The 26,063-nt window shown below is 35.8% G+C and overlaps 1 protein-coding gene across 8 annotated transcripts in view; it reads left to right on the top strand.

The window, feature by feature from the left end:
- The first annotated feature begins 212 nt into the window (after positions 1-212).
- The window catches only part of ZNF207 (zinc finger protein 207), a 47,101-nt gene continuing 21,250 nt past the window's right edge, over positions 213-26,063 (top strand). Inside the window, exons 1-13 of one of the 8 annotated variants that reach the window (XR_011246275.1) lie at positions 214-390; positions 1,848-1,974; positions 6,213-6,351; positions 7,067-7,237; positions 7,357-7,432; positions 7,948-7,995; positions 9,064-9,134; positions 10,961-11,118; positions 12,292-12,384; positions 13,382-13,624; positions 14,217-14,376; positions 14,520-17,852; positions 21,806-26,063. The exon at positions 21,806-26,063 is cut by the window's right edge and continues 21,250 nt beyond it. Coding sequence is in view for 6 of the 8 variants with exons in the window: in XM_059997569.1 (XP_059853552.1) it covers positions 350-390; positions 1,848-1,974; positions 6,213-6,351; positions 7,067-7,237; positions 7,357-7,432; positions 7,948-7,995; positions 9,064-9,134; positions 10,961-11,118; positions 12,292-12,384; positions 13,382-13,624; positions 14,217-14,376; positions 14,520-14,680 (1,488 nt within the window). In the remaining 2 variants the exon portion in view is untranslated. Of the gene's footprint in view, positions 391-1,847; positions 1,975-6,212; positions 6,352-7,066; positions 7,238-7,356; positions 7,433-7,947; positions 7,996-9,063; positions 9,135-10,960; positions 11,119-12,291; positions 12,385-13,381; positions 13,625-14,216; positions 14,377-14,519 lie in introns of all 8 variants that reach the window. The other 7 variants (XR_011246274.1, XM_059997570.1, XM_059997569.1 and 4 more) reach the window with 7 other exon arrangements.

Raw genomic sequence — 26,063 nt, 5'->3', positions numbered from 1 at the left:
GCACCTACGTATCATCGGCTCTTTTATAAACAAAGTAAACCCGGAGTAATTCGCACGCACGGGAGAACCCGGACCGGACGCACGGACAATATGGCAGCCGGCCCTCCGCTGGCGCGAGTGTCCGCCCACTCAGGGCGTAGGCCTCGTCATGTGAACCTCCCCTGCCTGGCACCGCCCCCGGCCGCAGTGCCTGACGGGAGGCAGAGCAGCGAGCGAGGGCGTCGGCCATTTTGTGGCTGTTTCCTGTGGGACACGGAGGTGGCGGTTGGGTCGGAAGAGTGAGAGACTCTTTGGCTAGTTTTTCCTGCTTGTTTTCTCCTCGTTTTTTTTCTGTCGGTAGAGCGCAGTTATGGGTCGCAAGAAGAAGAAGCAGCTGAAGCCGTGGTGCTGGTATCCTTTGTCGGTTTGAAGTCGAGGCCGAGCGGGGGCGCCGGTTGGTGGTGACCGGGACGGGGAGGCCTGGCTTTGGCCTATGGCGGAGAGTGGGATTTAGGCCTCGGGGTCGGTGGTTTGGTGGCTGGGCTCAGATTTGGGAAGGTTTCTCGGAAAATGGGGTCCCTGGGGCGAGAAGCTCTGTCAGTTGTGGGCCGTGGGACTCCGTGACTCAGGAGGGTCTTGGTTTGGTGCGAGCGTTGACCCGCGGGGAGGCGGCTTGGACCCCTTTCACCAAGGACAGAGTCCCCTGAGGAGTCTTCTGCCACACTCCGTTGTTTTGGTGACGGTTCAACAAAGGGACTTGAGCTTCGAGTATAGTACGCTTATTGACTCTGTGGCGGATAAGGGGGGAGCTTCCGGAGTCGGTCACCCACTCTTTTCTTTTTTCTTTTTTTTTTTTGTAGAATCGGTGGTTTAGTAAAGGCTTATGTTAGTCAACCCTGATTTCGACGCCCCCCACCCCCCCCTTTTTTTTTGCTGGGGGTTGGGGGGAAGATCTAGCTTCCGCCTCCCACCCACTGACGCCTTAATCTTGGAGAAACGTTGTCTTACAGGGTGGGGTTTCTTGTTATCTTTTTACCTGTTTTATTGCAGTGAGAAAGTGCCTCTTAATAAGGAAACGTGGCGTCGGTTCCCCCCCCCCCGAAACGTTAGTAAACTTTACGTTTCAGTTGATTTTATTTACTGTCTGGTACCTAAAAACGCTGCATTTATTTATATAATAGTTGAAAACCGGTTACAGATTTTGTAAAGTGCTTTTAGGAAAATCTGACAAGGGAGAGAAGAATTCTCAGTATTATTAACAGAACTTATCTGTGAGTTTATATACATTTTTGGGCGACAAATTCGTACGGAATTGCAAGCAGCTTTGTGGATTGTTCATAGGAAATTGTCGCAATGAACTTATTTTCAGATTCTAAATAATATAAACATTAAATTTTAAATGTTAGGTAAATTATTAGTATTTCGATTATTTTTATCTTCTAATTTTTGAAGATCTGTCCACATTAACTTTGGGTTTGTTTTTTTTAAAAAACATTTTGAACCCTTCCAGTTCACAGTGTGCATTTGTAAATGTTGAGACATTGAACAAAAGAAAAGTTAATTTCACATAAATCTGTGAAACGCGGGAATTTGACAAAACTATACTGCCTACTGAGATGTGTTTATTTAGGGGTGCTGAAGAGATAATGTGAGATTGTGAGCTTCCAGGACATTGAAAATTCCAAAATTATGTGGCAGGTTAATCCTTAGTTGTATAATAAATATCAAAAGTAGACTTTATATAAAGTACTCTTGGTTTTAGCTGTTGCCTGTTTTTAATGTTACTACTATTCTCTTTCATTACAGATTTATTTTTTATAGGCAGTGTCACTATTGTGCTAGTTTTGTACCTTAACAATAGTGATCAGGTATTGTAATAGAGATTTTGATGATGAGAAGATCCTTATACAGCACCAAAAAGCAAAGCATTTTAAATGTCATATATGTCATAAGAAATTGTATACAGGACCTGGCTTAGCTATTCATTGCATGCAGGTAAGGAGTTTCTTTCGTATTTAATTTTTGCTCTCTTGTAGTTTGGAAACAACATGAAAAAATCTTGAATTTCTCTTTGATAGCTGTAGAGTTTTTTTTGTTGTTGTTTATTGCAAAAGGTTAGGTAAGATGACCGGTAAGCTTTAAAATTAAAAAAAAAACCTGTTCTTTAGCCATTGAGAAGATAAACAATTGATTTTTCATGTTTAAAGAGTTTATGCTACTATTTACCTTTAAATTATTGATAATACCTTTTATCCTAGATTTAGATGGGTGACAATTAGGTTAAGATCACGAAGTATTTCGTCAGTACTTGGCTAAGAGAACAAGGATCAGTGATTTAAATTTTGTGGGCAGTCTGACCAAATCCAATCCCATAAGAATTAGTACATAATTAACCACCATTACTCACTGTCTTTGAACGATTTGTTAAAATCTGTTGCCTGGGGCTAAGCTACCATTTATCCCATGGACCTCTTTTGGAATGGTGGCCGTTGTGTTTCACTTAATAATTTCTAGGTTTCTTGAGTTCTTAACTACTAGGTGGGGAGGGCTTTGTAATTTATATTTTTGAAGATCTAATAAGTACCTTTTTTATTCAACATTATTTCTTCTACTTTTGCCAGTCCTAGAGCTGCCTGAATTTTTGCCTAATTGGACCCTAGAGAGATGTGAGATGAGCAAATCCCCATTCATTGGAAACTACTGTTGGTAGGAGGCAGGGAGGTAAATTAAAACAAGATATTGCTTCCCTGAGTTTAAAAATAAGTTTATAAAGATCTGTTTCACTCCAATTATGTCGCTTTAATAGCAATTCAGTATCCATTTAAAAATATGAGACCCACAATTTTCCACTGTGGTAGTCACTAGTTACTTGTGGCTATTTAAACAGAAATTTAAAACTTAAAACTTCAGTTCCTCAGTTACATTATAGTCACATTTCCTGTGCTCAGCCACAAGTGACTGGTGGATGACTATTGTATTGGATAGTACAGATGCAGAACATGACCATTTATCACAAAGTTTCTGTGAGACAGTACTGTACAGTGTTTTAGGCACTGAATATTACAGCAGTGAATAAATTAAAGTCATCATTGTGGAGTTTAGATTTACGTTGTGGAGGAGAACAATCTATAAATATTTAATTTTATGCTGATATGTGACAGAGGAAACTAAAACTAGGTAGGGGTTAAAACTAGGTAGGGGGGATAGGGGAGGGCCACAAGGTAGTACAGGCCTGAATGAGAAACTGACATCTGAACAGAGATCTGAAAGGAGGTGAGGGAGAGATTCCAGGGAACAGCAGATGAAAGACCTTCACTTCAGGGGCATTCTCCTATATTGAGGGCAAGGACAGCAATGTGCTTACTTTACATAGGAGGGTTTGCAGGCTATTGTAGGCCATTTTCTTTAATACTGAGTGAAATGGGAGGTTTTAATTGAGATGTAACATGCTTTGGCACACTTTTTAAAGAGTCGTTTTGGCTGCAGGGTTGAGAGTAGACTGTAGAGTGCAGTAAGACCACTTAGGAGACCAGGCAAGAGTGTTCCAGGCAAGAGGTGATGGTGACAGAATTTGCTGATGAATTAGATGTGGAGTATGAGAAAGTGAGGAGTGGAGGATGTTCTGAAAGTATTTGGCCTGAGCAGTGTGAAAAGTGAGTTACTGTATTCATTTGGCCCTTGGTATCCACATCTGCGTATTATACCGCAATTGAAATTCGGTAAGTTGAATCCACGTGTACAGAATCCGTGGATACAGAGGGCTAACTATACTGCGCCATTTTATATAAGGGACTTGAGCATCCTTGGTATTGGGGGGAGTGGTCCTGGAACCAGTCATGCCTTGATATCAAGGGACGACTGTACTGAAATGTGGAAAGCTGCAGGAAAAATAGGCTTAGGGATGAGGCTATCAAGATCATCTTATGTTAATTTTGAGTGTGGGTATGTTAGTTTTGAGATTTTGAGGAGGTCTGTTGAATATCCAGATGGAGATGTCATATAAGCAGTTGAATCTACAGATCTGCAGTTCAGAGAGGTTGGAGCTGGTGATAGAAATTTGGGGGGATACAGTATAAGGATGGCTATTTTAAGCCATGATATTATATGTCCTTAGGGAGTAGAACATAGATAGAAAAGTGGTGCCAACGACACCACCATGGGCCACTCCCAGCATTTAGAGGTCAGAAGATTAAGAGAAACCAATCAAGATTGAAAAGGTAGGAAAACCAAGAGAGTAGTGCCGTGGAAGCCAAGTGAAATGTTTCAAGGAGTGAGTTATTTAAGTCAAACGCTGGTGGTAGGTTAGTTAAGCCCAGGACTAAGATTGGATTAATCAAACTAGAGGTCATTGGTTACTTGCCAAGAGTGATTTCCTAGAATGTAGAGGATGAAAGGCTGATAGGAATGCTTGCAAGAGAAAATGAGAGGGGAAACTAGAGGTGCTATTTCAAGGAGTTGTACTATAGAGAAGAGCAGAGAAATGGAGTGAGTGGAAGCTGGAAGATTAGTTAAACTACTAGTAATAATCTTTAATTGACTAAGTGCTTCTGTTTATATGTTCTTACCATAATTTCACAGGAGCTTGTGAGATAGGCATGGCAGTTAAATCAGACACATGCTGGAGTTTTATAGATTAGTTTAGGACATTAGTAATTTAGATACTTTACATCAATGTTTGCCCCTATCTTTTCAGCCGAGACCATACTAATTTCTACTATGTAAGACTCTAAGAAATCTAATTCTGGCTGTAACATAAGGTTGGGAAGATTTTGAGTGAATGGCGTTATTTTTTCTTCTCTTTCCAATACCTTTTAATTAAGATAGTTCTTTCCTTCATCACTTAGAAATGTAGTGAAAACTAGTTAATGTGTATGTGAATGTAATTGTATTTTTTCAGAGAACATATGTATGAGTTACTTCATCTGCCTTCATCAAGAGAAGTAACATGTTCCAAAAAATTTAGGAAATGGTGATTGTCATTTATTGAGTAGCTTTATTCATGGATCTTTTAATCACAATAAGATAATTTGTGAATTTGATTTGCATATCACTTTTTAAAATCTTTGAGATACTCTTCCAGGAAAATACTTAGTTTTCTTTAATTACCTTTCTATTCTTCCATGAAAGTGTCTTGGAAGGAAAGAAAAATTGAGTATTACTTGGACCAATATATCCAAGTCATTAACCTAAATAAGTGGTTCTCAAACTTGAGTATGCAAAGGAATCACCTTGAAGTCTTGTTAGATAGATTTGCAGTTCCACCCAAGAGTTTCTGATTCAGTAGGGCTCAGGTGTGGCCTGATAATTTGCATTTCTTATTTATTGTTTTAAAATTTTTATTGGCGTAGAATTTGCATTTCTAATAAGCTTCCAGGTGAAGCTGATAATTTAGGCAAAATACTTTGACATCCTTTAGCCTAAGGTAATACCTTTTGCGGAAGAAACCAAGACCGACAGGGATTTTAGCATATTAGCAAAAGTTATTTGCGTTTGAGGGTTAGAAATGTTTGATCTAGCAAAACCATACAGTGAAAAAAGGTGCTAGATCCCCAGTGTTTTATTTTACAATAAAACCTCTGAAGGACTTCTTTTTGTGATCTGCCAAATAAATTCAGAGGTGGAAAATGACAGGATCACTACTGTGGCAGTGTTAAGCTCTTCAGGTGACTCATTAGTTACGGGTAATGCTAATTGGAAATGTCACTTTTGTGGTTTGTAGCTACTAGCTGTCTCAGGATACATTCTTGGAAAATTTACTTATTTTAATACTTAATTTTAAGACTTCATAAGCTTTACTTAGTTCACACTTCCCTGATTTGAGTAGCACTATTAGTTCATTTTTAATAATTCAAGCAATCAAGGTTATAAGGTAAACTTGAAATTGTTTATTGAGCCCTTGCTATGTGCTTCACATTGCCAAGTGCTTTTTACATACACAGTATCTGTTTTAATCCTAAAAATGACCCCAGAAGTTAGGTGCTGAATAGGTGAAGTAAACTGAGGCTTAGGTCAAAGAATTTGCCTAATCTCACATAGCTAATAGGCCATAAAGCTGGGGGTTGAATCCACATAGTCTCACTGTGGAACCGGTCATTCTTAACCATTATACTAAGTGGTCTCTGAGTAATATAAAAGTACTCTTTAAAAGACTTTCATGAGGCACTTTTGTTTATCTAATGGAAGGTTTTTGTTTTGTTTGTGTGGGGTCTTTTTGGTTTGTTTTTTAATGTTAGGTGCATAAAGAGACAATAGATGCAGTACCAAATGCAATACCTGGGAGAACAGACATAGAGTTGGAAATATATGGTATGGAAGGTATTCCAGAAAAAGACATGGATGAAAGAAGACGACTTCTTGAACAGAAAACACAAGGTAAATGCTAAGATGTATGCTTTTTCTTGATATAGCTTAACTAGTGAGAGTATTATTACAATATTTTCAAGTATAAATTTAATGGTAGATGTTAGTTCTATTCAGAATTTCAATTTGAGGTTTTTTTGTTTTGTCTTATGTTCGAAGTTAATGTATCTTATTTGTATATGTGGTAGCATTTGGATCATTCCATACATTTTATTATATTTTTACTCATAACTGAATTCCAGGTGGATTTAGCAAGTGTTGAGGCCTTTGAAAAGGAAGGTAGCTTGTTTTGATTTATGAAACCACTAATTGTAAATTTTTTTAGTGGTGTATTTGACTTGGGATTTGCAGCCCTCTCCTATCCAAATGATAGAAACTTACTAATAAACTACGAAATCTTTTGTTTTGGAAAGCATTCTGGAGAGGTCAGACTAGTTTTCATAGTTTACCTTTTGGAGTGGAATAGAAAGCTGTTTTTTAAAAGTATAACTGCTTTAGGAAAATGTTCTTTACCTGCCATAGAATAGGGAAAGGATGTTAACCTTCTTGCTTAATACAGATTGAAAAAACATTTAAAGAGTAAAGAGCAGTGTTAACTGAGTTTTTTTGGAAGAAAAATCTCAGGAGCTACTTGCACTGAAATAAAAATTTTAAATGTTGAATGTCTTAAACTTGCTTAGGTTTTCTTTTTTTACTCTATGGGAAAAATTAATTTAAACTTTTTTAGCAGAGAGTCAAAAAAAGAAGCAACAAGAGGATTCTGATGAATATGATGATGATGACTCTGCAGCTTCAACTTCATTTCAACCACAGCCTGTTCAACCTCAACAAGGCTATATCCCGCCAATGGCACAACCAGGACTACCACCAGTTCCAGGAGCACCAGGAATGCCTCCAGGTAGCACATAAGGCTTCTTACAATTTAACACTCTCAGGTCTTTGTTGATACAGTTTAGAAGTATTAATTTTTTCCTCTTAACCCTTTTTTATTTTTTTGGTTGAAATACTTGTTTGTAGGCATACCTCCATTAATGCCAGGTGTTCCTCCTCTGATGCCAGGAATGCCACCAGTTATGCCAGGAATGCCACCTGGGTAAGAAAACTCTTTTAATTGACTTGTGGGCTTGTGCCTAGAATGATCTTTTTCAACTTGGGTGTGTTACATCACTTAAATGTTACTTTGCTGTGTTTTTTTTTTTTCTTTTTGCTTCTAAAAGGTATGGGCTCTGTAACTATTAAACTTACCTAATAAAGGGATCTACTAATAAATTTAAGGAATATAAATTTGACTCTGAAGAGAATAGATTTTTGGGTTTTAGGATGTATGTAGGCAGCCATCTGCTTCAGTTGCATCTGATGTAATTAAAGTAGTTGGTTGTAGATTTGAGTTTCTGAGATTCAAAACTGTCCATGACACTTCGTAGTTGTGAGAAGAAGCAAACTCTGTAAATGATTTATTTGTCAAGTCATCAAGAACTAAAATGAATATGAGGTGCTCGTGCCCATCACTTTTATTTAAATATTGTTGGATGTGAGAGGTATACAATACACTTTCCCACTGTATTTTGAAAATCAGTTAGATTTTGATTTTGTCATACATTTTCACAGATTGCATCATCAGAGAAAATACACCCAGTCATTTTGCGGTGAAAACATGTAAGCATCTCATTCGTAATGTAATTCAGGAGGTATAATCATAATGTCATTTTTTTGTGTGTTTAATGGTATCTATTAAGTTGACTTCAGAAGTTTTCTAATCTTCCTCACTAAAACTTCTAAACTTTGCAAACTGATTGACACAGATCTCTTAAAGGAGGGAACTAAAACATCTGTGAGGAAATCGTAATAGACTCATATAAACAAAGCATTTTCTAATTGTGCAGCTGTTTTCCCCAAACTGCTAAAAGTAAGGGGACTTAGTAAAAAGGGGTGATATTTAAGAAAGAGTATATATTCCTTTGCCAAATTACGTGCTGTGTTACTATAGAAGGTAATTGATTTTTCTTCTGATAAAACCTATATATAGAAGTTATTCTGATAAGAATCCTAAATCATTAATTCACAAACTTGGTAATTTTTTAAGTGAATTGGACACTGATATTTGAAGGTGAGCTCTTTTAAGGAAAGGAAAACAAATATGGGTTGTGTTTTTAAGTCCTGGTTTAGTGATAGCAACTTCGTACATGAAAAGTAGGGATTCTGAGTTTACTTTTGATTATCTTTAATTTTGATGGTAGTTTTTCCGTGCCTGTCCAAAACAAATCTTTACTCCACAGAGTACATTCAGTATTTTCTTTTTGAAAAAATCTGATAACTCTAAAATATAGAGGGGTTTTTTTTGATTAATATTCTGTGGATATTTTCCAAGTGAGACAAAAGGTGATTTTGTTTTCCAGTTACGCACATTTTGGATAAGGCCTCTTGTTTATATTAAGGAGAGTATAATAATTGTTCTCAATGACTTTAAATGTATTAAAATGTTCTGTTAACAAAGACTGAATTTTTTTCCCCTATTTTACTGGTAAACAAAGAGTTCGCTGGTTTTTAGGGAATTTATTTTGATAGAATTGTTTTAGTGTGTTGTGTGTTCTTTCAGCTTGATTTGATATTAGGGGTCAAATTCAAGTCTTATCTATTGTTGTTTCAGGCTTTAGCCAAAATATTTTCTAATGTTTTATACTGTTAATTAACTTTAGTTGTCTCTTGAAATTTGCTTTCTAATAGAATGATGCCAATGGGTGGAATGATGCCACCTGGACCGGGAATACCACCTCTGATGCCTGGTATGCCACCAGGTATGAAATGTTAGACAGTTTCCTTTTTAATATGACAGAAGTGCTTTATTCTTAAGTATTTTAGACAGCAGATTTGTGGGCATTGGTGCAGTTTTTTTTTGTTTGTTTTTTGCGGTACGCGGGCCTCTCACTGTCGTGGCCTCTCCCGTTGCGGAACACAGGCTCCAGACACGCAGGCTTAGTGGCCATGGCTCACGGGCCCCGCCGCTCTGCGGCAGGTGGGATCTTCCCAGACTGGGGCACAAACCTGTGTCCCCTGCATCGGCAGGTGGACTCTCAACCACTGCGAGGTGCAGTTTTAAAATTGGTGTAATTTTTAAAGTTTCTATAGGTTAGTGACTTCTTTTTAAAATTACTATGAGAAATGTGATGATCTCGTTTTGTTCTGAGTTCCGAGTTTTGAAATAGATCGTAAAAGTAGTCCTCAAAGCCACCAGAATGAGTCACTGAGCCTGTGACTTAAGAGTGGTTATATCTGTTAGGAATATTTTAGGCAAGTACTGGAGACTCTTAACAAGTAATAGAGAAATCCAACAAACTATTAAACCACGTAGGTATTTATTATCTCACTCAACCTAAAAGTGGTAGACTCAGTGGCTCCAGTGATAATAAGAACCCATACTTTAAAAATTTTCCACTTTGCCAACCTTAGCTTTCTCTCTCAGACATGTAACTCAGTAGTTATAAAATCTCAGGCAAGAAAGGGTGCTTTCCTTTTTCTTGTATTAGGGAACAAAGTAACTTTCCCAGAATCTCCTTAGCCTCTTACATATCATTGGCCAGAAATAGGTCTAATGGAGCTTCTAGGTGCAGGGAAGCATGGGAAATAAGTATCTTGACTTTTTAGCCTACAGTGTGGGGAAAGGGATTTGGTTAGCCCAGTAAATGTGCCACAGAGGTCTTCATGAGGCTTTCCGAGTCCATTGCCTAGCGTTTTAATCCTAGCAAGTTTGGTTTGCAGTCCATAGCAGATTCAGATGTACTCAAGTGATAGTTGGTTTAAAAGGAACAGAAAAATCAGCAGCAAAATTTGAATCATGCCAGTGCAATCATTAATTTATAGGCAACAGCTTCACATACATCATACTCTGTGATAATTTTAGGCATTTAAATGAATACAGAAAAATAACCTATGTTCATTTGGTAATGTGAAGTCAGTAAAAGTTTTAAGTTACATTGAGGAACTTCAAAGAATGCCGAGTGGTATATTTTAGGAAAATTTGTGTATTTAAAGCACACTTAAAGGAATAACTTAGTTTCTGGAATAATTTTTATGGGTATTTGACCTATTAACAGTTTTTACTGTAGTTCGCATTAGAGTTCTGGAAACATCTGTCTGTTAGATGATTGAAATAATTCTATATGTTTCAAAAATTTGCTGCATCAGTAATATCAATAAGCCTAATTGTTGGCTTTGCCCATATACAGGGTTTCTAGTGGTATCTTTCACGTCCCAAAATTCTGAAGAGACGCAAAGGTGTAGAAAGTTGGAGGCAAAACTGTTCCAAGGGGGCAGGTGCCCAAGTACTTTGGGCTTCATTGAGTTCAGCAGTCAGTCGTCAGTATTGATAACTTCGTAGTATAGAATCTTGTTTTGTGTGTGTCTGTGCCGCACGGCTTATGAGATCTTGTTGGTTCCCTTACCAGGGATTGATCCCGGACCATAGCAGTGAAAGCCGAGTCCTAACCACTGGACTGCCAGGGAATTTCCTTGAATCATTTTTAATTTAATTTAGTATGTTTTAATGGCAAAGTTTTGAGGAAGTATTTTTTCTGAACTAAATGTTTCAGCAACAGGGTCCCACTCCAGTATTTCTTCTCTGCAGGTATGCCCCCTCCTGTTCCACGTCCTGGAATTCCTCCGATGACTCAAGCACAGGCTGTTTCAGCGCCAGGTATTCTTAACAGACCACCTGCACCAACAGCAACAGTTCCAGCTCCACAGCCTCCAGTTACTAAGCCTCTTTTCCCCAGTGCAGGACAGGTAAGGTTAAATTTCTGAAAAAGAGCGTGCTTATATTTAAAGGTAAAGTGGAGTTGTTCACTGAACTCTTTGAAAATGTCAAGTCATTTTAAAAATTGTAATCTTCTTAATACAGTTTATTAACTATACTGAAGAAGTGGTGTTCTCTTCCATTTTTGCACACATTGATTTCCTTTACTCAGAAGGTTGACTGGAACCAGAAAATAGTGTATGTTATTTTTTTGTAGTTGTGAACTCTGGTTATTCTTAGCTTTAGTTAGAAATGAAAATTTAATTTCTGGGAACTTAAATACATAAAAATGTTATGAGGTCCTCCTTTACCTAATGAGCTATGAGTAGAATGAAAACCAAAGTCAAAAAATCCTAAGACCTTAGCAAATAATTTTTGGGCTCTTCCTTTAGTCTAGAATTGTGACAGACAGTAGTGCCTCACTGTTGCTGGAAGGGCATCATTTAATGTCTTTTGACCTAGTCACACTCATATTTCCTACTCGTCCTTTTTTTTTTCCCTCCCCAGAACTCAGAAGCAAAAAATCCTTTATATATAGTATGTATATAATGGTTGTTACCTTCGCTTTTTCACCCCAGTTTGATTCAGAGTTAAGCAGATGTATTTAATTCATTCAGAATTGAGACACTGAGGATGTATGTTCTTCATTGTTCACCTTAAAATTATCCCTTAGATGTTTTCTTTTTTCAATTTTTTTTCTGTTTGTAGTTGCTAAATTAAAAGCATTACTTTTTAAGTACATTAACATGTTTTTGAGGTGGGGGGTTTTTGTTTATTGTTTATTTTGTTTATCCTATTAATAAACTTTTGGCAAAAATTGTAGTTATCGATGGAGAATTGGATTGAAGTGTCAATAATGCATCATAATTCTCAGTTTAAGGTTTCAGTTTTGAAATATAGTGTAAAACATTAGTTTTAGGGGAAAAAACCTGTGGTTAATTAGGTTTATTGGTGTAGAATTTAGAAAGTTTTTTTGAGGCTCATAGTGTCACTCTGTTTATTGTAAATGCATTAACTGCCTGCCTCTATAAAACAGATTTGATTGCATTGTATTTTGCATTTAGAAAAATGCAATCTATACTGAAAAAAAAAGTCTACCACGTGGCTTATTTTCACCCATTTGTTTGGAGACTTTTCATTGTTTCCTTTCTTTTATGCTACAGATGGGGACACCTGTAACAAGCTCAAGTACAGCTTCATCCAATTCAGAAAGTCTGTCTGCGTCTTCTAAAGCTCTGTTTCCTAGCGCAGCACAAGTACGCAGGAAGTTGCAGTTTAAAATTGTTAAAAATGGCTTTATAACTTCATTAACCCTTTGGACCCTACTTTAAAACTAAATCTTTTCCCAAAAATACGTTTAATTTTTCTAAAGTAAAATTAATGGCTTATAAATCAATGGTATTTGAAAATTTGAACCGCATACTAATATAAAAAAATATACCCCAAACTCCTATGGTTCTAAAGGGTTAAAAGCATGTAAGCAGTAAATGCATTTTAGTGGCCAATGGTTAGCCTGATGCATGATTAAGCTATTCTGTTTTATGCTGTTTAATGCATCACATATAATGTAAGGAAATTTAGTACTCTGCATTTGATTCTAAAAGTTGGCCTAGTTTACATGTTTCAGATGTTCAGTGTTATGAAAAGTAACAAATTTATTACTTGGTAACTTTATACTTAAAAGCTTACTAAACTCTTTAGTCCATCATAATAATCTAGCCATTGTTAATTGGGAGGGCATTGTATTACTATATAAAGAATACTTCTGAAGGACATATCTTTAATGTGTCACCATTGGTAGTTATTATTTATGTTATACTTAGTAACTGAAATTTATCCAAACATTTGTATTCTATAATTTTTAACTATTTTTTTTTGAGCTCCTTGGTAGATTAATTTTAAAAAGGAATTTAGAATGATGATAATAGAAAATATGCTATTCCATTTTATGATAATATCTTCAATTAGGAATAAATACAAAGCTTTGTAAATTAAGTAATTTCTGGTGAAGAGATAGATGATATCTGAGAAGTTACATAAGCAGTCTAACTTGTTTCTTGTTTCCACTGCTGTGGTTTGGATGTACATCTTTTGGTATTATGTGTTATCTCGAATTTTGTGGATTGTTCATGATTTTAACTTTCAGTTTTGTCCCTTATTGAATGTTAGTGTCTTGTTTTTAAGTTAAATAGGTAGTAGATATATTCAGTTTTGGATTTTGAAGTTTTGTTGATGAAAGATAATGTTTTACAGGCTCAGGCAGCTGTCCAAGGACCTGTTGGTACAGATTTCAAGCCCTTAAATAGTACCCCTGCAACAACTACAGAACCCCCAAAGCCTACATTCCCTGCATATACACAGTCTACAGCTTCAACCACTAGTACAACAAATAGCACTGCAGCTAAACCAGCAGCTTCAATAACAAGTAAGCCTGCTACACTTACGACGACCAGTGCAACCAGTAAGTTGATCCATCCAGATGAGGATATATCGCTGGTAAGTTGTTTACATTTTTTACTAGCAGAGTTTGATTGAGTACTGTGGTAGCAACTTGTCCATTTGAAAAGTTTTAATTTGTATACCAGTGGTCTTATGATCTGATTGAATGCTAAGTGATTTTTATCATTCTGATTTTTAAGAACCACAAAACAAAGTGAATATTGCATGTTTTGATCTTAGATACATCCCCCCTAAGACTATTTCTAAAAGAAGACAGTAAGTTGGGTTCTTACTCTCTCAAAAATTATTTTTGTTGTTCATAAATTTAATTAATTGAAGAAACAAGTGTGAGAGTCTGCAGGTCCCTTGCAGTCCATATACCTTCTTCATTACACAGTTTCTTGTTGAAGCAATTTATAATTTCTGGAAAGTTGTTCAATATAACGTGCTTCAAATATAAAAATAGGTAACGTTTTCTTAAGGCATCAAGATTTTAAGTTGGACTGGTTTGTGGGGTGAAAGTAATTGGGATGTAAGGGAACATTTAAAAATTAGTCTCACTCTGTAAATATAAAGACTTTAGATGCTTACCTTCATGCTTAACTCCCTGTGTTCAGATGTTTCACATTTCACATATTTTTATTCCTAGGAAGAGAGAAGAGCACAGTTACCTAAATATCAACGTAATCTTCCTCGACCAGGACAGGCTCCCATTGGTAATCCACCTGTTGGACCAATTGGAGGTATGATGCCACCACAGCCAGGCATCCCACAGCAACAAGGAATGAGACCCCCGATGCCGCCTCATGGTATTCCTCTTTTTACATTTATTTTATTTAGTGGATTTTCTGAGTGTACACATGAAACAGATTTATCTGCAAAGTGCATTGCATTTAAAAGTACAAGGCAACAGACTCAATCTATTTTTTTGTGTTTTAAATGTGTTTTTTAGGTCAGTATGGTGGTCATCATCAAGGCATGCCAGGTTATCTTCCTGGTGCTATGCCACCGTATGGGCAGGGACCGCCAATGGTGCCCCCTTACCAAGGTGGGCCTCCTCGACCTCCGATGGGAATGAGACCTCCTGTAATGTCGCAAGGTGGCCGTTACTGATCTTACTTCATCCAGTCTAATAGGTTTGGAGATTAAACCTTTTCTCAACTTGTGCTGTTTATATAGCCAAGCTTCCGTCAATAAGGCTTCATTGTGACTTTAACAAACATTATCTTCCCACATACCAGGAACTATTGGACATTTATTTTACATGGGAAAATTTATTTGGAATAATAAAGCAGGAACTTTTCCTGAAGTTGCAATTTATACTGTATGGCTTCTTTTTCATGTTTCATCTAGGTTTTTAGAAGTGAAGTATAGTAAATTTGGTTCGTTATATTGTGAAGGCGCTGGAATTACATGAACATACCACCCTAATAAAGGCAAGTTCTGTAAGCTTATGTTGCTATTTGTAAAGTTATGCCTTCGCAGCATTTCAGATGCTGTTGGACTTCATGTCCCCAACCTAGCTTGGTGAGGGCTGTAACTGTCTTCAAGTACCTGTACATTGGAAGTCTGAATGTGTAACAATATTTAATGTATTTAGAGTTCCTCATGTTTCAGGGTTTAAGAAATCTGACCCACCAAGGTCATGTGACTTTTCTGTACTGTTAAACTTCATTGTAATAAAATGAGAGAAAAATTTATGCCTTTTTATTCATAACCCAGCTGTGGACCACTGCCTGAAAGGTTTGTACAGATGCATGCCACAGTAGATGTCCACATAATAAAATTCGTAGTTATACCAATGCAGTTTTGATATATCATTGGATTCTGTCTTTGAATTGTAGGTTGTTCCTTAGCTGCATGTTTTAAACTGGACAGTATATGTAGAATTGTATGTTAGTCCTTCAGTTGACAGAAAAACTTAGATATACCTATGAGTCATTACATGGGTATGAAATCTTTGTATTGTGTCACCTTTCCACCCCCTTGGTGTGTCAATATATGTTAGCTATCATAGATATTTGAAATGTAAACCTTAATATTCCCTCCTTCCTGCTGATGTTTAGAGCCTAGTGCCAGACCCATTCATTTCCTTCTGATTATTTTTGAGACTGCGGTACTGTGTGGACCTCAGAAGCTTTTCAGGTGCAAACTTCTAGAAGCTTAGGTGCATGCAGTAATAGCCTTCTGTACTGTTAATGACTGATATATATTCTAATGTTATGATGAGAATCTAAATGTGCCTCTGTTAAGATGGTTAACAGATGGATTTGAAATTTTTTATTATGTTCCTGGAAGATTACATTATTTCTTTGATTAAATGGCTACCTTCTGTTATTATTAAGCCTAAATGGCTTTTTACTGTTAACCTTTTCATTCTTGGAAATTTGAATGTTCAACTGTGTTCTATGGAGAACTTTTCTGTAGAGATGACTGCTATTATTCAGTATCTTACGTTGCAAGTCTCATATATTAATAGCCTTGTTGACCTCTTTTTGGCATCCATTTTTTTGATTTTCATTTTTACAGAGTACTTTTATGACTAAGTATCAAATGACCTGTACAAAGTATCATTATTAATATATTATGAACTCAGGTTTAGTTTTCCTCAATATAAAGTTAAGACAGCTAAGAAAATAACATTTCTTTATAACCTTTATGTGAAGGTGTAGGTATAAGGCACAGAATCTGAAGTTTTGTTTAAACAAAAGAAAGCTTTAACCATATAAGAAAATACTGAAAGATGTTTTAATTATCATAAAAGAGTGTATATAAGTGACAAGTAAAAGTCATTCATCTTAAACAAAACATTGTAAGTATTAACAAAGCTGAGTGTTATTTTAAATCTATTTTGCTCCAGTGGTTTTACAGCTCCTGTGCTATTTTTGAGGGTCAAAAAATTTCATAGTTTGAAAAGGCAACATGCATGTATCGCCAAGAATGCATTTCTTCCTGCTGCCAGCAGCCAAGTCTCTACCCCTTTCTCACCAAACGCCTGTCTACGTAAATACGTAATAGAAATTATCATATACTTCTTAGATTTGGCAGCATGTTTATCATACTGCCAAAGAAAGACCTGTGTTGAAAATCTTTTAAGGTAAAAATGGCATAATTAAATTTAGAATTATTAAATAGGAAATATTCTCCCAAACCAAATTTCTCTCAAGCATTTCATGTACAGGCTTATCAACAAACTACGGATGGATTATAGCAGTGGGGGAGAGGAATCAGGAAGAGGGAAAAAAATGGGTTAGTAATGTTTCAAAAATTATGCAAAGCTTGATTTGCATTTGATGCAAAGAGAACTGATATATTGAGGTTTGTTGCTATCTGAGGTCAGAAAGGAGAAAATATTGCCACTTTTAAAGAAATGATAGAATTCTAATTAAAAGTTAATTCAAAATGTTATGCACAACACTTAGGCACATCGTTCATCTGTTGTATTTTGTAGGTATATGGCTCAGATGGTGCCCATTTGGTATATTTAATGTGTAATTTGTGCATGCATCAGAGTGTAATTAAGCTTCTAGAAAATATCTTTTACCTAATTGCTTCTGGGGTCCATAATGTGGTTAAATCACGAGTGGAACAAATTATGTTGAAATAATTAACTCTGACTTACGCTTTCTTAAAGAATAGATGGAGTTGAAATAAACTTCATCTGCCCTCACAGAAGACAGCTTTGGGACTTGGTATATACCGGCAGGCATTGTGATTGCCATAATTTAGGAAGTTGTAAGATTAATGGGGCTGCCAGTTTTGGCTCTTACCTTACATCCACTGTTACCACTTTCTTTAAAAAAACAAAAACGATTTTTGTCTGGCACTAGTTTCTATTGTGTGTATGACAGTAACAAGACCAGCAGGTGAGGATCAACTTTGAGTGACTGCTGGATATCATTTGATTTGAATACTATTTTAGCAATCTTTCACACTTTTACTGTTAGGAATGGGGTAAATATTCTTTGAGCACTCCTGTTCCACTGATCAAGTCACATACTGAACTTAAACTCAGTTTAATTAAATTTAGTTATTTGCAGAGGTGGGCGAGATTCCCAGTAAAAGTATGGGCTCAGAGTGGAATTATAATGGACAATAGATTTTTTTTTTTTTTAAAAGAGCTACTCTTTTTTCCTTTGCTTGCTTGATCATTGGGATTTTTTTAAATGCATGTCTTTTAAATTAATCGGGTAATGTTTTTCTAAAATTAAAATTTTCTTCTTCCTATAGCCCTGCCATAGGACAGGCTGAGGCTGAGTCTCAGTGTTGCCCTGTTCAGTCTGAGGCAAGTGGGATTTATTTTATTCCTTATAGGGGCTTTCACAGCTTTATGGCTGTTGGATATTCATGTCCCCAAACTTGCAGCAAGTTTGGTGAAGGCCCCTAAATTTAATTAAATTTAGGATTTTTATACTCTCTTGGCAGAGAAGGCTCTATATTAATATTCACGTTTGACTGTGGTGTTAATAAACAGAAAAAAGTATTTGATATATGTAATTTTATCTAATTTACTTTGTGTTACATAATATTTAACAGCCTCAGTAAAGGTGATGTTATTTATATTGAACTTGAGTAAATTGACAAAATTTGACGTTCTTGATTTGGAGGCATGAAATGTTTCATTCAAATTTTCCCTTTCACTTTTAGGAAAACCTTACTGGTTATTTTCTCCTCAAACTATTAAATTTAACCTCAAGGATAATAATCATTGGAAATGCCACTGGATACTGAAATCTGCATTTTTAATCCCAAAGTTATGCATTGAACGTTAAGGTTGAAAGGTCATCTGGAAATGCTTGTGACTTTTAATATTTCCAAATTTCACCACATTAGAGCAAATGTTAATGTAGAGCCCTGTGAAAAGTGGGAAGATGGTGTGTATGTGTGGTATGTATGCGTATACACTACACATTTGATATAATAAAAGAGTTTGGGTATTACACACTTAGTAGTATGGATGGATTACAAATTTTCAGGCAGCCAAACTGAAATTGTTTCACATAGTAAAGTTTAGTATATTGAATTGTGGTTTTGGAACGATTATTTTGAGTTTCATTTTTATCCTTACTGAACAATATTTGATGCAATATGCACACATGAAAAACACCCGTGTTTGTTTCCAACTAAAAATTGCTTTTATTTGGTGGAAAAAGTTGTGTTTATGTGTGTATGTTGTAGTGGGCAAGTAACGGGGGAACTGAAAGAGAGGCCAAAACATTAACTTGGATTACTTTTGTTCCTTCCCGTGTTAAAGCCACTGTTCTATGCAGATAGCATTTTCCTCTGAACAGTAACAGTTCACTTATAGTACAATGTTTGGCAAACCCAGGCTTGTGTTTCTATGTGGTTTTAATTCTTGGAAACATAAAGAAGAAAAATGAATTAAATGAATTCCAAATTTTCACCTCTGTTATTAGAGTATAAGCTTTTCTCTGTAACTGAATCATGGAAAAAAGATATTAATGTTTGAAAAAAGAATTGTGTCACACAACAAAAAAATTCCACTGGAATATTTTACTACCTGCTCAATAACTGCATCTTTTAAGACTCCTCAGTTGGAGTTGTTTTCTGTTGCATCCATCATTCCCCAATATACTGAAATATTCAAGAGTGAAGTTGCTTGTCCTAATGCTAATAGTGATCATTGAAATAATTATAATTGAAATACCCTCTTAAATGCTTGAGTACTGGCGTGGGAGGGATTTTCTAAGGGAGACATAATTTGTTGAAGGTGATACAGATATCTAAGATGTAGGTTCTTCGATCTTTGTAGTCCTCTGACTCAGACAAATACAGTTTTGAGAATAACTTTCAGGTATCTATTATATCCACAGGTAAAACTTAGTAAATTACTGAAAGGAAATGTTGAAGTCACTTCTTTACTGAGATGAAATTTTGTTTAAGTAAACTGACACTTGTATCGGTTAGGGGATTTTTTAAAAAGTAGTAAACATGTTCCCTAAAATTTTGTGTAAATCAAGTATGTCTTTTTTTAAAGGCGGTATTTATCTACCTTATTGAATAACCTTTGTATGTTATTCCAAAATGAAACTGGTTTTCTTACTCTTTTATGGAAGTCTTCTAAAAGAAGAGATTCATTATAAGACTATTGACTATAAGGCAGAGTTTTGTAAGTAAACATTCTCCCATTTATGCTTCTGCTATCATGATTTGAATATTAGTATAGGTTATTCCTTTTTAGCCTTCTTTCTCAGTATTTTGTTTTCTGTCATCCGAATCATTTTAATAAATGATCTTTTGTTTTAATAGCATAGCAATCATCTGATATTTCTTGGCAAAATAAGCAGCTACTTTAATGATGTTATATATAGTGTCATGCACATAGTGGATATTCACAATTTTGTAATTAATGTTGTATTTTCAGAACTATACTTTCAATATCTTGGCTCTTAGGCATCCCCTGTTATGAATCTAATTCAAACTAATACATAGCAAATGGGGAAAGTGGGACCTCAGTTTGAGCTCCCTAATTAAACATCTCCAACATTTCCAAGTGTTTTCATGTTCTTACTTGGCATTTTTGTAGGAAAATAAGTTTGAAAGTATCATGTTTTAAAAAACTAGATTTCTTCAGTAAGGCTCAGAGGAGAATTGTTTTTTATAAGCATTGTTTTTCTTGCTGTGGACTTCATACATTTTTGCATAATAATTTGGCCATAAAAGAAAGAGCCTTTCATTTTCTTCCCAACTCTGGAAAAATAATAGCTTGAAACTGTATTAGTTTGAAATTTTTGAACCATTTCTCTTTAAATCTGTTCAACTAATCTCATGTATGTTCTCAGGGGAAATTACATTTTACGAGTCAGGATACAGAAATCATATTAAGGCAGAAATTGGAGACCCAAAGGAGATCTTCACTGAAGCTAATTTGAACTATTTCTATTTGAAGCAAATTGAACACTGTATTATAAATGAAGACTGGTTCATGGTTAGGTTCTTTAGGAGGCAAATAATCACCAGCTTTATCATGAGAATATGTTTGTGTATATGTTGTAATTTTGGGCACATTAACTACAGAGAAGATACATGTGAGTAAACTGTTTTAACAGTTGATTAGTTGGACCCCAGCCATTAATTCCAAATGCTGTAATGGTATGTAAGGTTGTGATATGGCACAGTTTCAGTAATGTGCTGTGTGTTTGGTCAGGGGTTTGTGTAATGCTTTGTTTGTAAAAAAGGGGAAGTCCTTTATTGGAATTCTCCGGGCCTTTTGGCATTCTTACTGTGTCTGGGTTTTTTTTTTTATCATTATTATAGTTAAGAATCATATGCCTTCGTTTTTGTTTAAATGTGAGGAACTGGCAGTGAAATTCATTGATGCCCAACTTGGATAAAAATGAAGAATGTTGTTTGCCCAGCTTACTACACACAGACCAGTAGTGATTATTTGGGTGAGAGGCCATTGTACAGTATCGTTAGACTTTTAAGAACCTTAAATGTAATGGAAGGTAATAGTATTTTGGCCTTGGTTTACATTTGTTATGCAAGATTTCATCAAATCATTTATTATAATGTAGCTCATTCTTAATATTTTTATTTATAAATAATTTGGCAATCAGATGAAAATAAACAAGGTTTACCACGTCATTTTCCAGTTTCTACTAATAAAACAAGTCTGCTTAACTACCCAAGTGGACCAAGGGAAGCGTTATTAAAGTTTCTGTAAGTTTGAGTTAGAAAAATATGGGAGATTTAGTTACTGAGCATAGCCTGCCTTTTAGCTATTAGCTTGTTAGTGTACTTATAGGAGAAGCAATAGAATGTGCTTTTCAGCCCATGTGTTTAAAATGGAAAATCTTTAATATACAGAAATGAAGTCAAGTATTTTAGAAGTTGAATTTAAAATATTAAAAATTGCTTGTTTCTGTGGGATGTGTCTACATGTACTTAAATTAGAAATTATCATGCAGAGATTTTTATTGCTAGATATATGTACCCCCCTCTCCTTTTAGAGTAACCCATATCTTTATAGTACACATACTGGAATATATAATTTATTAAAATTGAGAGGTGTCCAAGAGATATACAGTATTATTAACTCATTCTCATAAGGTCACTCTAAATTTAATAGCCAATATAAGGTACTTTTTGTAAAACAGGGAAATTTTTTTTAATGTAGTAATGTCAGGCTCTGAGGAAATTTTATGCACATTGACTTTTTAAACTATGAATTGAACTCCTCAGTTTAATACAATTTGTGTTTTTGTTAACTAGCAGCAGAATTTCAGCATTTGCTACTTACTGGTAGAGAAGAAAAATCCCACAGCCCTGCCAGTACAGGTTAGTTTAATCTGTAAGTACCTGATGTTCCTATTTTTTTCAAACATATCCATATAACCCACACCAGGAAGAAAGCTGTGCAGTTACTTAAATGTGAGTATGACATTGGACACTTCTAAACACTCAGTACTTGGGCCAAAGTAGCTCTAGGTTTGCTCACCTGAGTTGTAATAAAGGTGTGATACTGCTCCTTTATTATCGGGTTACGGTTAAACCTAAATAGATATGTTGTACATAGAAAGAAGACTGAAAGTTTTAATTGGCTATATGCTCATGTTGGTATATGGAGTACAGGTGTTTGGGTCCAGGGTCTCCTACTTAAGCCGCTCCTTGGTACTCATACTTACCTTTTAACTTTTTACAGTATGAATCAACAGATAAAAAGTCAAGTTTCCTCACCTCTAGTAGTGATAAATGGTGTGCAGTCGTATGCCAGAATATATTTTTATGCTGCTTTTTTGTTCTTAGATATTTTTAGTAACTCTTGTTGTAAGTACTAATTTTGTTCATCCTTTTTGTAAACTATAACCTGTTGGTGCACCACCACTGTGGGTTCATTTTAATTTGAACTAAGAAGAACCTTTTTAATATTCAGATGAAAGCTGACTACCCATCAAGAAATCTAGACACATTCGTTGCATATTCCTTTTGAGGAGCAGTGAGGACATAACAGGTTGTGAAAGTTATGTTAAAGTTTTTATTAGTTTCATTGGTTCTACCAGCGTTCATTGTTGTCTTGAACCATCCTTCAGAGATTTCCTTTAACCTTTAAATATTGTGCTCTTATGTTGATAAAAATTTTAAATACTGAGGAGAGAAGAAGAAAGTATACAATTTAGTTTATACAAGCCTACCTGAACCATTCTGCTATTCTGTATGGCTTCCTCTTCACCTTAAGTGTAATATTGTATAATGTGAGTCTGTCCGTACAACTACTGATTTTTTACTCCTGTTAAAGTGGGATGGTGATAAAGACCTTGATTTATCAACCGATAATAAAATATATTTTATAAGATATCCACTTGTTTTTTAACATAAAATTGCCTAAGGGCTTAAGTTTCATTGCCTTTCACAGTTTAATCTGTATAAGAAATGGCGTAGATACAGTGGAATGGTTTTCCTTAAAACCATCTCTTTAAAGCTGCTTTTCTGGTGAGTACTATTTTATACTTTTATATATCACTATTTTTCCATTTAAATTTAACTTAAGTTGGACACTTTGATCAAAGTGTATGAGTTTCTACACTCTTATTACCTGAATTGAGAATGTTAAGGTGATTATTTTACCTCCCTATGTTTCTCTAATAATTGGGGCTCACTTTTTTCCTGACCTTCACTTAATAGACTATATAACTGCAAAAACTTTAACATGTAAATTATTTCTTTTTGGTGAGATAGGAAAGATGTTTTTACTCAAAACTAGTGTTAAAACAATTTTTATTTTAACTTAAAAATTTTTTTAGTTGACAGGCAAAAGTGGTTTTTTTCCTCAATGCTTTTGGTTGCCATGTTGCATAGGTTTAAAATTTAAAGACCAGAATTTTTGTCTAGTGATTCTTGAGTAGTTAAGCTGGGAATAGAGTTGAAGGAAAGCTTGCCCAAAATGGTCATGCAGACTAATTGCTTACAGGAGTCTCTGAGTGAGGCTTGAGAATTTCAAATGTATTCTTAAATCATTCTAACCTTGCATGAAAAACTTGGGTTGGACTACTGATTTCTGGGATTGTGTATACCCGTGAAAATTAGCCTGAGCATATTTCTAATTACTTGATCCCCTGTTAAATCCCTCCGTCATTGTAACACGTGAATTTTTTCTCTCTAGCTTTTAGCCACATCCTACCTAACAACAGTTTATCTTAAGGATGTTTTCACATTGTATTTCCTGCTGTGATCTTTGTAAGCCAATAATAAAAAGTCAGCTCATGCTTTTTAGTATGAACAGTGATAGTCTTCTAAAATAAATCTGAAAATTTGAATATGTGATAATGGTAATGTATTCTTCTAGATAAGCACTACACAAAGTGTGGACCCTCAATTTATGTCTTTAAGATTTAAAGTGAAGTAAATTTCTAAGGAACTCTGTCCTTTCCTAGCAAGGATAAGCAGACACTGAAAATTTGGTAAGTATGTAACTAAATGCATGTAATAGTGATGAGAATAAGTAGCCAAATTTCCACAGTTTAAGCTAATATTTAGATGTGAACAAGAATTCTTAAATCTTTGCGACTTAATGAATGTGTCTAGAATTTTTACAAATTTGTGTGCACACTGATTAAATTGAAATGTACCTTACTCCTTTGTCTGCATTGTTTTCTTTTTATTTTCTATGGTGTTTTACTAATTTCATATTTCAGGGTTTTTTCAGGGTAGAAATAAGTGGCGGGTAAAGAAAATATCTTCAAGAATAATTATTTAAACCTCCCTATCTTAAAACTCAGTGATGACTTTCAGTTTATGTAGGCCTTCTGTTTTTCAGCTCCAGTTAAAGCTGACAGTAGACAACTGATCAAAAATGGGAAAGAAATCTTTGTGCTCTTCCTGGAGTATTGTAGGAATCGTCGTATAATAATATTAAGCCAATGCTGGATTTTCATGGAAGGAGTGGTTTTTAAATAAGAGAAAAAGGTGGTGAGATTTTGGAATCTCTCCTCCCTGGAACTGCATTACTATTAATAAGAGTAAATAGAGGTTAAAGTGAAAACATTTAATTACTACAGCAGGGAAGGTGATTTATATCTGAGCGGTATGTCTACAGTTTTCTAAACTGGTATAGCATTATTTTGTGAAGTGGTACAAGATCTTAAAGGGTTGGGACCCGGGTTGGGGTGTTGGGGGTGGGTGGCTTCCCACCATTCAGTCTCCAGGTTTCACTCCAGCATTGTACTGGCAAGGAGGGAAGTGAAGAGCAAGTCATACAAGGGGTATGATACGATGATAAGGAGGACCTGAACAAAACAAACAAGGGAGGATAAATGCTAGTCCATGTGTATGATTAAATGGTCTAGCTAAACAAAAAGATATTGACTAGTGGCATAACCTTTAGTGTAAGTGAACTCTCTGATTTAAAGGTTGTAATTAAATACTAGCTTTAAATTATTACCAACTTTAAAACTCTAGCTGCCCCCCAAAAAAAAAATCATGGGGGAATTCCCTGGCAGTCCAGTTAGGACTCGGCGCTGTCAATGCCAAATTCCTGGGTTCCATCCCTGGGCAGGAAACTAAGATCCTGCAAGCCCGCAGCTTGGGCCCACCGCACCCCTCCCCCCTCCCCAAAAAGGAAAATACTAGCAATTAATACTTGGAATTTTTTTGGGCAGGGTGTGTTTAAAATTTTTTCTTAATACAAGTGGTAGTGCATTTTGGGTTTTTTGCGTTACGCAGGCCTCTCACTATTGTGGCCTCTCCTGCTGCGGAGCACAGGCTCAGCGGCCATGGCTCACGGGCCCAGCCGCTCCGCGGCATGTGGGATCTTCCCGGACCGGGGCGCGAACCGTGTCCCCTGCATCGGCAGGCAGACTCTCAACCACTGTGCCACCAGGGAAGCCCAGTAGTGCATTTTGTCACTTTGACATAGCACCTGGAAGCTAGTGCATAAGAAAAGTGGATGACCACGTTTATAGTAGTTAACTATATTAAATTTTAGCCTACTGGTAGGGTTTGGATGGAAGAGATGTTCCTAGGTGTTCTTTAGTGTATGGAGCCATGTAATTATTAGAGCTCACAAAAGGCATTGAAGTGTTTATTTTCTTTCTCTTGAAGTCATCTGGGAGCGCTTGCTAGGCTTTAAGAAAGCCAAAACTACCATTTGAGAAATGGTGCTTTATTTTCATATTGGAAGCAATTTTCAGTTTGTGTTTTCTTTTAAAGGTTGAAGGATTTTTGCTTTTGCATTATTAAAAGCAGGCCTCTTTTTGTTCCAAGGTAATGATTGACCATTAATAAACATTTGAGTGCTTGTTCTTAACAAAGATGAGTAAAAATTTTTTTCATTTATTATTTATGATACTTGTCTGAGCCCATTTTATTAAGTTGTATCCAGAACAAATTCTATTGAGAATGAATTGTAATGATACACGTCAGCTGTCCTGAACAGTTTTTGGTATGCCTTGGGAAATAGAATACAAAGTTATTTTTATTAAATATGGAATGTGTATTGGGAGAAAGTAAAGGGTAAATGAGGAGGCTTAGACTGTGG

Source organism: Delphinus delphis, chromosome 19 (assembly GCF_949987515.2).
Source record: "Delphinus delphis chromosome 19, mDelDel1.2, whole genome shotgun sequence".
Lineage (NCBI taxonomy): Eukaryota > Metazoa > Chordata > Mammalia > Artiodactyla > Delphinidae > Delphinus > Delphinus delphis.
Note: the sequence above shows the minus strand (reverse complement) of the source record. Positions and strands in the feature narration are given on the sequence as shown.